General features: G+C 31.6%; 1 protein-coding gene across 1 annotated transcript; it reads left to right on the forward strand.

Annotated features, from left to right (window-relative positions):
• Window positions 1-3,245: 3,245 nt before the first annotated feature.
• LOC133679385 (ceramide synthase LOH2-like) lies at window positions 3,246-7,000 on the forward strand. Its single transcript, XM_062101966.1, has 6 exons — window positions 3,246-3,597; window positions 4,580-4,785; window positions 5,015-5,170; window positions 5,872-6,057; window positions 6,138-6,316; window positions 6,700-7,000. The coding sequence occupies exons 1-6, from the start codon at window positions 3,481-3,483 to the stop codon at window positions 6,717-6,719; spliced, it is 864 nt and encodes a 287-aa protein (XP_061957950.1). The 5' UTR covers window positions 3,246-3,480; the 3' UTR covers window positions 6,720-7,000.
• Window positions 7,001-12,364: the final 5,364 nt, after the last annotated feature.

A 12,364-nucleotide genomic window follows, 5' to 3' on the forward strand; every position in this document is an offset into this window, starting at 1 on the left:
ACCAAAGTTCATCAAATTGTTAAACTGGATCTCTATTTTTTGTATAAGATTTTTCATGTTATTATCTTATATTGCTTTTTACTCATTTGGAGAAAATTATATATAAAATGTGTATTATTCCATTTGAAGAGTTTTTCTGTTTTATAAAAAAAAAATTAAAATAAAGGTTCAAAAAATATTTACCCATGCCTATATTTTTTTACAAAAGTTCTATTCACATCACATACAATTAAAATTAACTCTTTCAAATTTGTGTAACTTAACTGATCAGGTTCTAGATTTGTTGTTTAGAGGTTACCAGTTCAAGCCCTATAAACCTCAAAGTCATTGGAGGCTTATATGATCATTAGCTTCAAGACCTGTGGAATTAGTTGAAATACACAAAAATTAGTTTGAGACATCAATGTTAATAAAAAAAAAACTCTTTCAAATAAAAAAAAATCCATTCTCATGTTATATTATTGTACTGAATTAAACTATTCACTTAATACACTTTACATATTCATATAATATAATAGATTTTATTTCAATAAATAATGAAACTCCTTTTCTGTTTTTGTAAGAAAGACGTGGAATTTTCTTATAACAAGACATGATATGGAAAATATATTTTCAATTTCTAAACATGTTGATAAATAAATTGGTGCAAATTTATCAGTGGTTATTATTTTCAAGAGATTTCATTATAAATAGCCATGCACATGTATATATGGAATAAACACGTATAAATATTAGCTATTTTATACCCATAGTTTTTATTTCAATACAATAAAGATTTATTTATATGTTTTAAAAATCAATAAAGTAATTTAATATTTACAAATTATGAAGCTGTACATAAAACTTTACATATTTTAAAAACCAAACATTTTAATTTAATAAATGCTAAGTATATTTGCTTATAAACAATTCAAAATAATCTATTAAAGATTTTAAGAAAATATTATTATTTAATAATTAAAACAACACATGTGAGATGTGCCAAGAACATATTCTATCTATAAATATGTAAACAGAAGCTCCGTTGATCAGGATTCAAGCAAGACTGGGGTGGTTGGTGGGTATTGCTTGTTAACAAGTCAGGAATCCAGCAGCAGCAAAACACTTGTTCTTTGCTTATTATTTTCACGGGCTTGGTCGTCTTCCACTCGAGCCCTGGCAGTACAAGCCATGGCCCAGGTCTATCAATTTCAGTTTAAACAAGCCTGAAGCCCAGGTCAAGTGAATCAAGTATGAGAGGGGTTTCTCCTCCTACAAAGGCAAGAAAAACAAAAAAAAAAAGGTGGAATTTGTCTACTGTAATTGTTATACATTCAGTAAAGTCTTGTTCCTTCTTAATTTCTGGTTTCCACAGTTGGCCATGCATGAATCGTCAATCTTTCTGATGATTTTTACTGTTAGTCGAGCAATTTTAAAAACCAGTGATTTGGTAACTACAATGTTTGATACGCGTCTCGATTAAGCATATATGGACTCTGTCTAAGATACAGCTCAGGGGCTTGGGATTGGTCTGTGTTTGTTCTCATATTTGATTGTTCCAATGCTCTCTCAGATCTGTATTACACGTTCACTTCCCCTTGAGTTATATGCTGCTTGACATACCTTGCAGACTTCTGACTATTTAGCCATGAAATGGCAACGAAGATGAGCTTTGCAGAGGATGAAATATAGGGTGATTTATAAATTAGGTTGAGTTGCCTGCTAGCTGGTAACTAGGATTTGCAAGTGATTCACAACTAGACGTTTACATTAACGTCAAATGAATGTCTCTTGAGGTCGAGCTCAGTTAAGCCATCCCTTGCATATCTCGTATTCTCTTGTTTTTCATTTAAATATTCCGTAAGAGATTGCCATCTTCATTGCCTGTGTCATTTTGAACCCATCTGCGAATGGATATTGTATCTCCTGTCTCGCTATCTCAACTCTTATAACTAGTGTTTATTTCTCTCTTTTTTTAAAAAAAAAAAAAAAAAAAACAAGAAGAAGAAGAAGAAGAAGACGACGTCCAACAGTTCCCGAGCAAGCATAGTTTTAGTTTCCCAACATTAATTGTCTATTTGGGCAATAAGATTTGCAATAAAAAACTAAAACATGTGGTAAATCAAATTTACCAAGTTTGTTCGTTTGTTTGCTTTGAGGAAGAAGTAAATGCTACCAAGGACAAACATCTGCAATTGAAACCAGACAACATGCTTCCGACCTTGTAGTTTCTGGTATTTATGAGAAACTAAAACCAGAAAATTAGTCGGTTCTTCACTTTTACCGACTCGTGGTTGGAACAATGAAGTTGATGTGAAATTCAATTGAATTTATTTTAAAAAAAACTTATGTAAGGAAATTACTAAGCCTAAAACCCAATTTGGAGTTGTGGTTTGATTTAAAAAATATATATTTTAAATTAATTTATTTTAGAATTTTTATACCGTTTGAATATGTTAATATTAAAAATAAATTTAAAAAAATTAAAAAATATTATTTTATTGCATTTTAAAGTAAAAAATATTTTAAAAAATAAATTTTTTTTATATTTTTACGATATTTTTTTAATGTGTTCAAAAGTGTGGTTGGAATTACTTTTAAAAATATTTTTTTGTTTGGAAATATATTAAAATAATAATTATTTTATTTTAAAAAATTATTTTTAATATTATCATATCAAAACAATATAAAAATAAAAAAGAATAATTTAAAATAAAAAAGTTAAATATTTTTAAAACATAAAAATAAAAGTAAAAACAATAAATTTATTTAATATATAGAGTACGAGAGTCGGCTAAAGCAAAGCCGTCTAACGGCCCGAACCCTAAAAAACGATGGGCGCATCCCACCCTACCCCCACGTGACGCCAACAACCTCCTCAAAAGAAAAAAGAAAAAAAAATCATTTTCCTTGTCAAATAAGTAAATGGGTAAATCTCAGATTAGTCCCAACCAATTACCCATTTCTCAAGTAGGACCCGATCTATTATTTTCATCGAATGGATCTCTATTTGTTCATAAGTTTTCAATCGGGTCCTTTATTCTAGAATGAATGCATAAATTTTTACATAAAATGTTAATATTATTCAAAATCTACTTCTTTTCTTGACATACGTAAATAGTTACTTTGAATAGAGAAAAAAAATTAGCCTTGATACATGGCAGAGTCTATTGACAAAAGAATAAGCCGGGGATACAATTGAAGACTGTTGTATACTCCGGGGAGTAATATGGGATTTCCCTATAAATAAAACAACGCCCATTTTTTTTCGCTGTCTCCCAGCACGGACACTAAACAACACAGCGAGATCTGATTGTCTCTATAACCCCAAATTTATTACTCCTCATAAAGAACACCTCCTTCTTTCTCACTTTAATTTTTACTAAAATTAGTGAAATTCGTTAGCAGTTGAGTTGTTTTGCTCTTAATTTGGATTATTATGGGAGAATTAACGACAATAATTGATGCTTAACTCTACAATTTTGGTTGGAGATCTCTCGCATGGACTCGATCTTGAGCCACAATGGCTCTGCAAACCCCTCTCATTTCCTCCTTTCCATTTGCTTCGCTTTTAGTTTCTTCCCTGCTCGGTTCTTATTGGACAGATTCCTTTTTCGAGTAAGATTTCGCTGCTTCTTCTTTTTTTATATAGTTATTTTTCCAGTTTTTATCTTTCTTTTTTTGCTGTTTAGTTATCGGAGGAGAATTTATTTATGAATTGATCATGATTTAAGGACTTTTATTGGAATCTGAGGTTGATGAATGATGAATGAGATTTTAAATTGAGGTAAAACAGAAGCACAGGCTTTAAATTCTAAGCAAATCTTATTGTTTTGTAATTTTATTTCTTTCAACGAGGATATATTCTTGGAGAATTTTATTACCTCTCCCTTTCATTTTCATGTCATTAGATGACAGCTTCAAGGATATAGATCTCGTTTGATTTCCGTCACCTTCGTTTTTGAAAAGATCTGTTTTGAAATCACCGTGCATTAATCTTTCATGATCCCGTTGTTTGACTTCATGAGTTGCTACAGTGCTTGAAAAATAATTGCAAAGGGTTTTTCAGTTGTAGGATCATGACTAAGGCCTTGAAATGTAAAATAGTATGAATTTTTGTTCCCTCTATCAGAAACTCGTTGAATTATGCAGTTAAGGTTGTTGCAATGTTTGCTTTTGCTCTAAAAAGTTCCCTACAGCTCTGAAGATCTTCTTATTTGCAAGTGACCTTGGCCGCAGTTAGTGGTAGGAAATATTGTGTGAAAATGCCATAGATATGCTGAGGCGGAAATCTTCCTTTTGCATTGTGGCACATCAATCTTGAACAACATTTTTAATTGCTATCATACAATGTCAGGTATAGGCGCTTATGTCTTTATTTAAGCCAACAAATCAGAAACAAATTTGCGTGCAAGTCTGTAACTCTATGCTATAGTAATGTTGAATATTTATTTTCCTTACAATTCAGGGTATCCATGTGCCCAATATGACCACTTTATCATAGTTCGTGCTTTGTTTCTTGCCTACTGTGACTCCTTGCATAGAAAAATATGCATGCCTTTTATCCATAGGATCCTGATAAATTCTCCATATCTCTCAGAGGCTGGCCATTTGGTTGTTGCATAGTAAAGCCAGAGCCATTCCATCAAGGATTGATGAGGCAACAATTGTAAAATGTTCAGAATCTATGTGGAAGCTTACATACTATGCTACTGTTGAAATATGTGCTCTGAAAATTACCTGCAACGAACCATGGTTCAGAGATACAAAAGAGTACTTTAGAGGCTGGCCACATCAAGAATTGAGGTGAGTGATTCATATGCTATGAATTTCTGCAGTTGGTGATGATAGTTGCTTACTAGTTATGCATAACTGGAGTAGTGTGGATGTTAGAAATGCATTTTATGGCTTGGGATATCAAGTATTTTCCAGATACTTGAGCTTGCTTAAGAGGCTTTCATATTTCGGTTACTTCTAAGAGGGCCACATCAGGGGTCTTAGTTTCCTTGATTGACGCAAATTGTTTTTATTTCAGGTTTCCAGTAACGGTTTTCTACATGTGCGAATGTGGGTTCTACATATACAGTATTGCTGCCCTCCTTATGTGGGAAACTAGAAGGAAAGATTTTGCGGTGATGATGTCTCATCATGTAATTACGGTTATATTAATTGGATACTCATATATTACAAGGTAACAATTCAGTCTTTCCTTTGGTACTCTGAGTTGTGAGCCAGCAATACTCCAATTCTCTTCTAGCCTCATCATTGTCTCATGCCTGTAGAGAACCTCAATCTTGTTGCTTCTTTCTGGTTCCCAAAGTTGGATACTCATACCAAAAAGACAGCTGCATAGATTATAAAATCTATCATATTTTCCAAAGTTGAATGCTAGTTATCATGTTTTTCAACCGACTCATTAGCTGATGCTTTCATTAATACTAAATGAAGTCTTCTTGAGGTTAAGTGGATTCTCCTGTTCTCTTTCTCCCTCCTCTTTATTTTTAGTCATTTTACAAGCCTTTTTAGATCGAGATGGAAAACCTTTTTGAGAGTAAGTTCTATGCAATAGCTAAGCTCTTTAGAGTTCTATACTCATGCCCCTCTATTGATTTATGTACACAATAATATTCGAGATTGAGGTCAATTAAAACTGTCCGTTATTATTAAGCCAATCCAGCTGTTCTCTTTCTTTCTTCCTTTTTTTCTTTATTGTTAGTATTTTTACAAATATATTTATATTGAGATGCCAGAGCTTTCTTTCCTTAGAGTTATATTCTTGTGGCCCTCTTTTGATTTTCTTTACAGGAGTAGCTATTAAGACTAGCAAAGTTTAAGTAATACTTTATCTGGACACATTCAATGAGTAATTAACTTATAAACTTTGCCATGCAGATTTTTCCGGATAGGCATGATCATCCTCGCCCTGCATGATGCAAGTGATGTATTCTTAGAAGCTGCTAAAGTTTTCAAATATTCTGGCAAGGAGCTTAGAGCAAGTGTTTTCTTTGGACTGTTTGCCGTCTCATGGCTCGTACTACGTCTAATATTCTTTCCCTTTTGGGTTATCAGAGCGACAAGGTTTGTCTTCATGGTAGATGACTTATTTTCATTAATTTTGGCTCCTTTTCCTCATCTACTATTTGGTTGGCATTTCACAGCTATGAATTGGTGAAGTTTTTGGATTTATCATTGGCCTACGACAAATTAGTTTACTATGTCTTCAATACAATGCTGCTGATGTTGCTTGTATTCCACATATACTGGTGGATCCTGATATACTACATGATAATGAGACAGCTGAGAAACAGGGGAAGAGTGGGAGAAGATATAAGATCTGGTAAGCTTTCTACTCTTTTAATTTTACAACTGAATTTGGAACATGAATGGAAAATTCCAGATTAGAGCGAGAAGGTCAGCCTGTATGTCTATGGTTTCCTTCAGAATTTTAGAACCCCCTCGCCCTCTCTCCTCTTTTTAACTTCTGCTTTGAGCATATAGAGCCTGAGGAATGAAGATATTAAAACTTTACTTCAAAGAGGCTGCCCTGGGCATCATTTATTCCAGCAAAATGATGAGTTCTTGAACAGTCCCTGGCACGTATTATCAAGAACTGCCAAATGTCATCTGTTTATCATGTCGTTTCACTTCATATATCATCTTGGTTTGCGGATTTGTGGTTTTTTTATTGAGAGCTATTAACTTCTTTTAATACAATTGCAGATTCAGAAGATGATGAATAGGTGGACGCTTTGATCAACTTTTTTGTTCTCAGCAGCGACTCTGAGGAGATTAGTTTGACTTATATGTAGGTTTGTATCTTCGGTCTGTTGGTCTTCACCAATTAGGTGAATAATTTACTTGTTTCAATATTGATCAATTCTTCATGGCGTAGAGATGAGGAGATAGGACCCTGGTGCAAATCTCTTGATTTCTTTTTGGTGTACAAATAATAGGCAGTTCCTGTATGAGATCAGTCCATATATTGTTAAATGGAAAGTGGAAAAAGTAGCTTCTTAATACATTTTCTTTTCCTGGTGTGTTAGTCTTAATCACTTGTTATATAATCAAAGCCTATGGGGAATTGCGTAGATTCAGAAGCATGTGTTGGGTTGAGCAATGGTGGTTTCTTATTACAACCTTAAGACATGATGCATTCAAAATTTCAAATCATTTTGAGCTGGAAAAGCCATTTCGTCGCCGCAGGCTGAAAAGGCCGCCTCAGTCTGGAAAATGTTTTTAAGATCAAGATGAGTTTTTCGATCAACAGAGTAGGGTTTTGAAAAATCAAAAACCTCGACAAGTCTATACATAAGATGTGATGCTGCATGTTACCTGAGACAAACTAGAATGATGTCGTGTTCCTTCTTCATGAATGCTGGTTTGCTACCATTTAGCGCTCATCCCAATGTGAACGTGTATCAATAATTTAAGAGGCATGTGTAAAAATATATGAATCAAATATTGGCGTATCGAGTAATCAATGAGAAGAATCCTTCTATAATCTTGGGTAACCGGGTTGGCGCCTCGCAGGGCGGAAGAGAGAAACAGCGTGTTAGCTGAGCAGTGTGTCATCAACTATGGGATTTCTACAAAAATAATGCTGTGGGACTAAAAGGGGACATGATAGTATAAAAATGTCAACCGAGACACAACTCCTCCCGACATTCCTCGAACATGGAATGACAGTACCAAGTACTAACCAGCATTGTATTTGTAGTGGTGGGTGGCAGAAGGCAACTAACTGCATCATACTCCACTGAGCCAACAAAATGTTAGTGTTGGGAGTGGGCTATGGACTCAACTCTGTTCTAATTTGTTTGTAAGAGTTTCGAATGCCATTTCCTGTTTATTTCATGGAAGCACGTCGTCTGGAGACGGATAGTTGGCGTAATTGTGCAGTCAAATCATTGAAATGATTAATCCTAGAGCTTCCATGGAGCTATTGGTATTGTAAATACAAGCAACTATCTTTTTTTCTGGGGACATGGATAGAATTTGAAGCAATATAAACTTGTTAGACCCCAATCTCGTGCTAATTTTGACTCCAGTTATAGCATACTACAAATTTATTTATTTATTTATTTTAAAAAAACAAAAAAACAATTCTCCTCAAAGTTATCTTGAAAGCAAGATACTGGTGGTAATTTGATTTAGATATTATGCATGGTGTTGGACTGGAATCTAGTGGAAGGCTGGAAAGAAAATCATCAATGTATACACCGGTCCGGTACAGATAATCCATGTAAAACCCATTGAGAAAAAAAGATTATTTTTCGTACAAGAAAGTGATAGATTTTATGATGCCCTCGTAGGCCCTACTTTAAAGAAGATAGAGATGTTTTTATCATTATTTTTCATGAGTTATGAATTTTATTTTATTGTTCTAGTTCAATGACAATTTGTATCCATTGTCTGCCTGCCTGCCGAGGTTGCCTTGTATTGAGATTTGTATTATCAATTTAATCAATAAGTTACTATTTGTTTTTATGTTTTAAAAATGTTTTAAAAAAAAATTAAATTTTTTTTAATTTTTTTTAATTAATATTTTTTTAGTATTTCCAGATCATTTTGATGCGCTAATGTCAAAAATAATTTAAAAAAATAAAAAAAATTATTTTGATATATTTCTGAATGAAAAGCACTTTGAAAAACAACCGTAACCACACTTACAAACATACTCAAAATCATCATTATTGTTTTATCGGTGGTCAAACTTTGACCTTTGACTTTAAATTTAAAAATATTTACAAATGCTAATGAAGATTCAATCTATTTATAAAAATAACATGAAGATTCTTTAGGTAGAAAAGTGTTTTTTATTTTATTTTATGAACATTTAAAATCTAATAAATTCTGAAAATATAGAATAAGTAGAGATACTTTCAGATTTCAAATTTTACGGGGGAGTCTCGAGGAAATCATGTGAATTTATTTAGATAATTTTAACGTGATTCTCAAGATATTTGCACGTGTGATTTCCATAACTCACTTATTTTAATCTTGTAATTTTAATGTGATTCTCAAGATATTTGCACGTGTGATTTCCATAACTCACTTATTTTAATCTTGGTTAGGTGTTTCATGTCTGCTGCGCAAATATTTTTAAATCTCTACTTAAAATACATAGATAAATTATATCATTTTTTTGGACCTCCATAAAATTTTAGGAGTATTCCAAGTTATGTTCAATGCTTTGCAATTTTGTGAATATTTCACATTCATAAAATAAATAAATAAAATCTTGAACTTTAAAATTAAATGTTAGAATTAATTTTTTGAAGTATATAGATTGTATTTTTATTGGTAACTATAAAAAAATTTCAATTATATAATAACAAAAAATAAACTTTAAAATAGGATCTGGTTAATGATCAAGTTTAAAATGTTGATCTAATGTGAAAATAAACGGAGGATGTCTAATGGGTGGTGCTTATCAACAAAGAAGAAAGATAGAAAATTCAAAAATATAATTATGAAAATTCTAAATAAAAGAGAATGACATTGATAGTTTTATAAATTACATTGATGTAACAGTGTAGATAAATGCAAATAATAAAATAAAATAACATAAATTTACAAATATTTGATCATCTCTTTTAACTAGATAATTAAAATAATTTCTAATAACTTTGAGTTGTTCGTGCTTTTTTATTGATTATAAAATAATAAAAATTTATTTTTAAAATTAATACATCAAAATAATTAAAAAAGATATTAGTAATTGGTCGAACACGTCTTTTTAAGAGAATGTTTGAAAACATGATAGTGATTGTTTTTTAAAGTATTTTTCACTTAGAAATGCATTAAAATAATATTTTTTTATATAAATAATTTTTTACACCCGCATATCAAAATGATATAAAAAATATATATTAATTTTAAAAAATATTTTTTTCAAAAGTACTTTTAAAAAATTATGAAGACCAATTCACAATCAATCCATTATTGAACGACGAAATTAGAAAAAAAATCAATCTAAAAAAGACACAATAAAACCATCAAAATCTACCCGGATTAACTCGTAAAACTCATAATCATGTGATGAGACTGGAATAACCTTTTAAAAAAATCAAAATAAATAATGAAATATAATTTCTTATTAGTTTAGATTAAATGATAAAAATTTTAAAAATATTAATTAAAAAAAATTCAAACCAACTAGGTTAACTTGTCCACCCAAAACATCATATCATAAAACTAAAATAACTATTTTTTAAAAACAAAATATTACCGACAATGTTTTGCACGCATTAAAAGCACTCCTATTTTAGTTAGTTTTGTAGACAATAATTAATACTTTCCTTTTGTTGAAATGGTCGATGTTGCTTTGCGTACTTGATGGACTACGTGGACAGTACGATTTTTAAGACCAGAAGGAAGAATGACCTTGTCCAATCCCTCCCCTGTGGCTCTTCCTTACCTCAGGAGCCGGGAGGTGTACGAATAGTCCCCGTCTAGCTAGCTGTCTCTTTCTAACAATAACAAGAATTCCAACGACCGACCGCGTGAAAACCGACCGCCACTAAAGAGAATCAAATTTCTACGGACAAATGATTGGCTCTCTCGAAACTGAAAGAACATGGTCCTTCAACCGAAGAAAAAAATATTAATTAATTAAATAAAACTTAATTTAATTTATATATATATAAAAGATTATTTTAGACGGTACAAAAAAAAATTGAATTTCAAGCTTATACTTTCATTAGAACGTAAAATTAAAATCCCACTTGAGTGAAATATACATTTTAATTATTTAAATGAAGTTTACTCGCAGCTTATCGTATAGCAGCCAGTTATAATAAAATTTATCTGAGCAAACAAATAACGGTTAGAAATCATCTAGTCAATTTATACATGAACAAAACCTTCAAGATTCTTTTCCATCCTTGCATCTATACTATGATTTATGAGCAATTATCACATCGAATTTTCATTCATATTTAGAGTATTTTACCCTAGTCTCCGACTTCCATATTATTAAATTAGGTCGTCCCATTTGAATTTGAAGCAGGCAAGTTCCACTTTCACTTGTACATCCACGAAACGTTTTTTTTTACACGAAGGGAATTTTGTACTGCGGACGTCATGCATTCGATACCATACAAAGGAAACTTCTCAGCCCTCAAATCCCAAACTTTTGAGAGTGGAGTGTGTGTCAGCGAGCTCTCTTTACGCTTTAGTGCTTTGGTGCCAAAACCACGCCCAGCACGCCGTTTAAGATCCCGTACTACGTCCGGTGTTCAATTATATTTTTAAAGATTTTTAAATTTATTTTTTTATATTCAAATTAAATTTTTTAATGTTTTTAGATTGAGTTAAAAATATATTTTTAAATAAAAATAAATAATATATATTATTGTTTCTCTTGCTACCGTGAGCATATGGAACATGACTGGGAAAGACAAACTCATTCTTCTTCTTGCTTCTCTCTCTCTATCTTTCTCGCTCTCTCCCAAAAAAATCTCAAACAAATTAAGATGATATAAGAAAATTTTCTATTCATGAAAAATCACTACATGCACAGTTCAAAGTATATGATAATTTCAACTCTTTGACGTGTGTAATAACTTTTCAATTAAAAAATTATTATTATTTTTTTAAATTATATTCATATCTTTAATTAAACTTACAATTAACAACAAAACTTAGATTAAAAAAAATCTAAATACCTCTGACTACAATGAATTAAATATATTGCATCCAATGATATATATGTAATTTTACCATGCATGAAAAAATAAAAATATCTAAATACCCCAACCCAAAACCACTATTTTTTTTTAAACTCTTGAGGCTATATTGATTATCTTACTGTTCACAAAATATTGTATAAACAAAAATATCCTTAAATAAATAAGTAATCGCCGATGTACCTTGTGAATATACCAATATAATCCTAGTTCAAAGACATGTAATTTTTGTACGAGAATGACAAATTGATTATTACACTGCAATGGTAAATAGAAAAAAGTGAGAGGAATTATAATAAATCCTTTTTCTATTTTAGTTGTTTATATTTGTTATATAGTCCTTTAAAATTAATCATGAATGAATTTAGTAATGATTGACAAACCAAGTTTTTTTTCTTTTTTCTTTTTTCTTTCAATCGAAACTTTGTTTAAAAAGAATATTTCTACAATCTTGGCTTAATGGATTGATACCTTGTGGAACGGAAGGAGGGAACAAAGTGCGCACTGAGCTGTGTAGAAGTAGCCATGAAACTTCTACGTACAGGACATGATGTGGTGTGATTAAAAAGGGACAGACATGCACCAGGGCTTGTAGCCCAGCGGCAGAGGCAAGGTTTTCTTGCCTATGTTACCTGGGTTCGAGCCCTAGCATGCACGCCTGTCACCCCCGCGGTATTTTACATGTCTACTGGGCT

This window comes from Populus nigra, chromosome 19 (assembly GCF_951802175.1).
Source record: "Populus nigra chromosome 19, ddPopNigr1.1, whole genome shotgun sequence".
Classification (NCBI taxonomy): Eukaryota; Viridiplantae; Streptophyta; class Magnoliopsida; order Malpighiales; family Salicaceae; genus Populus; species Populus nigra.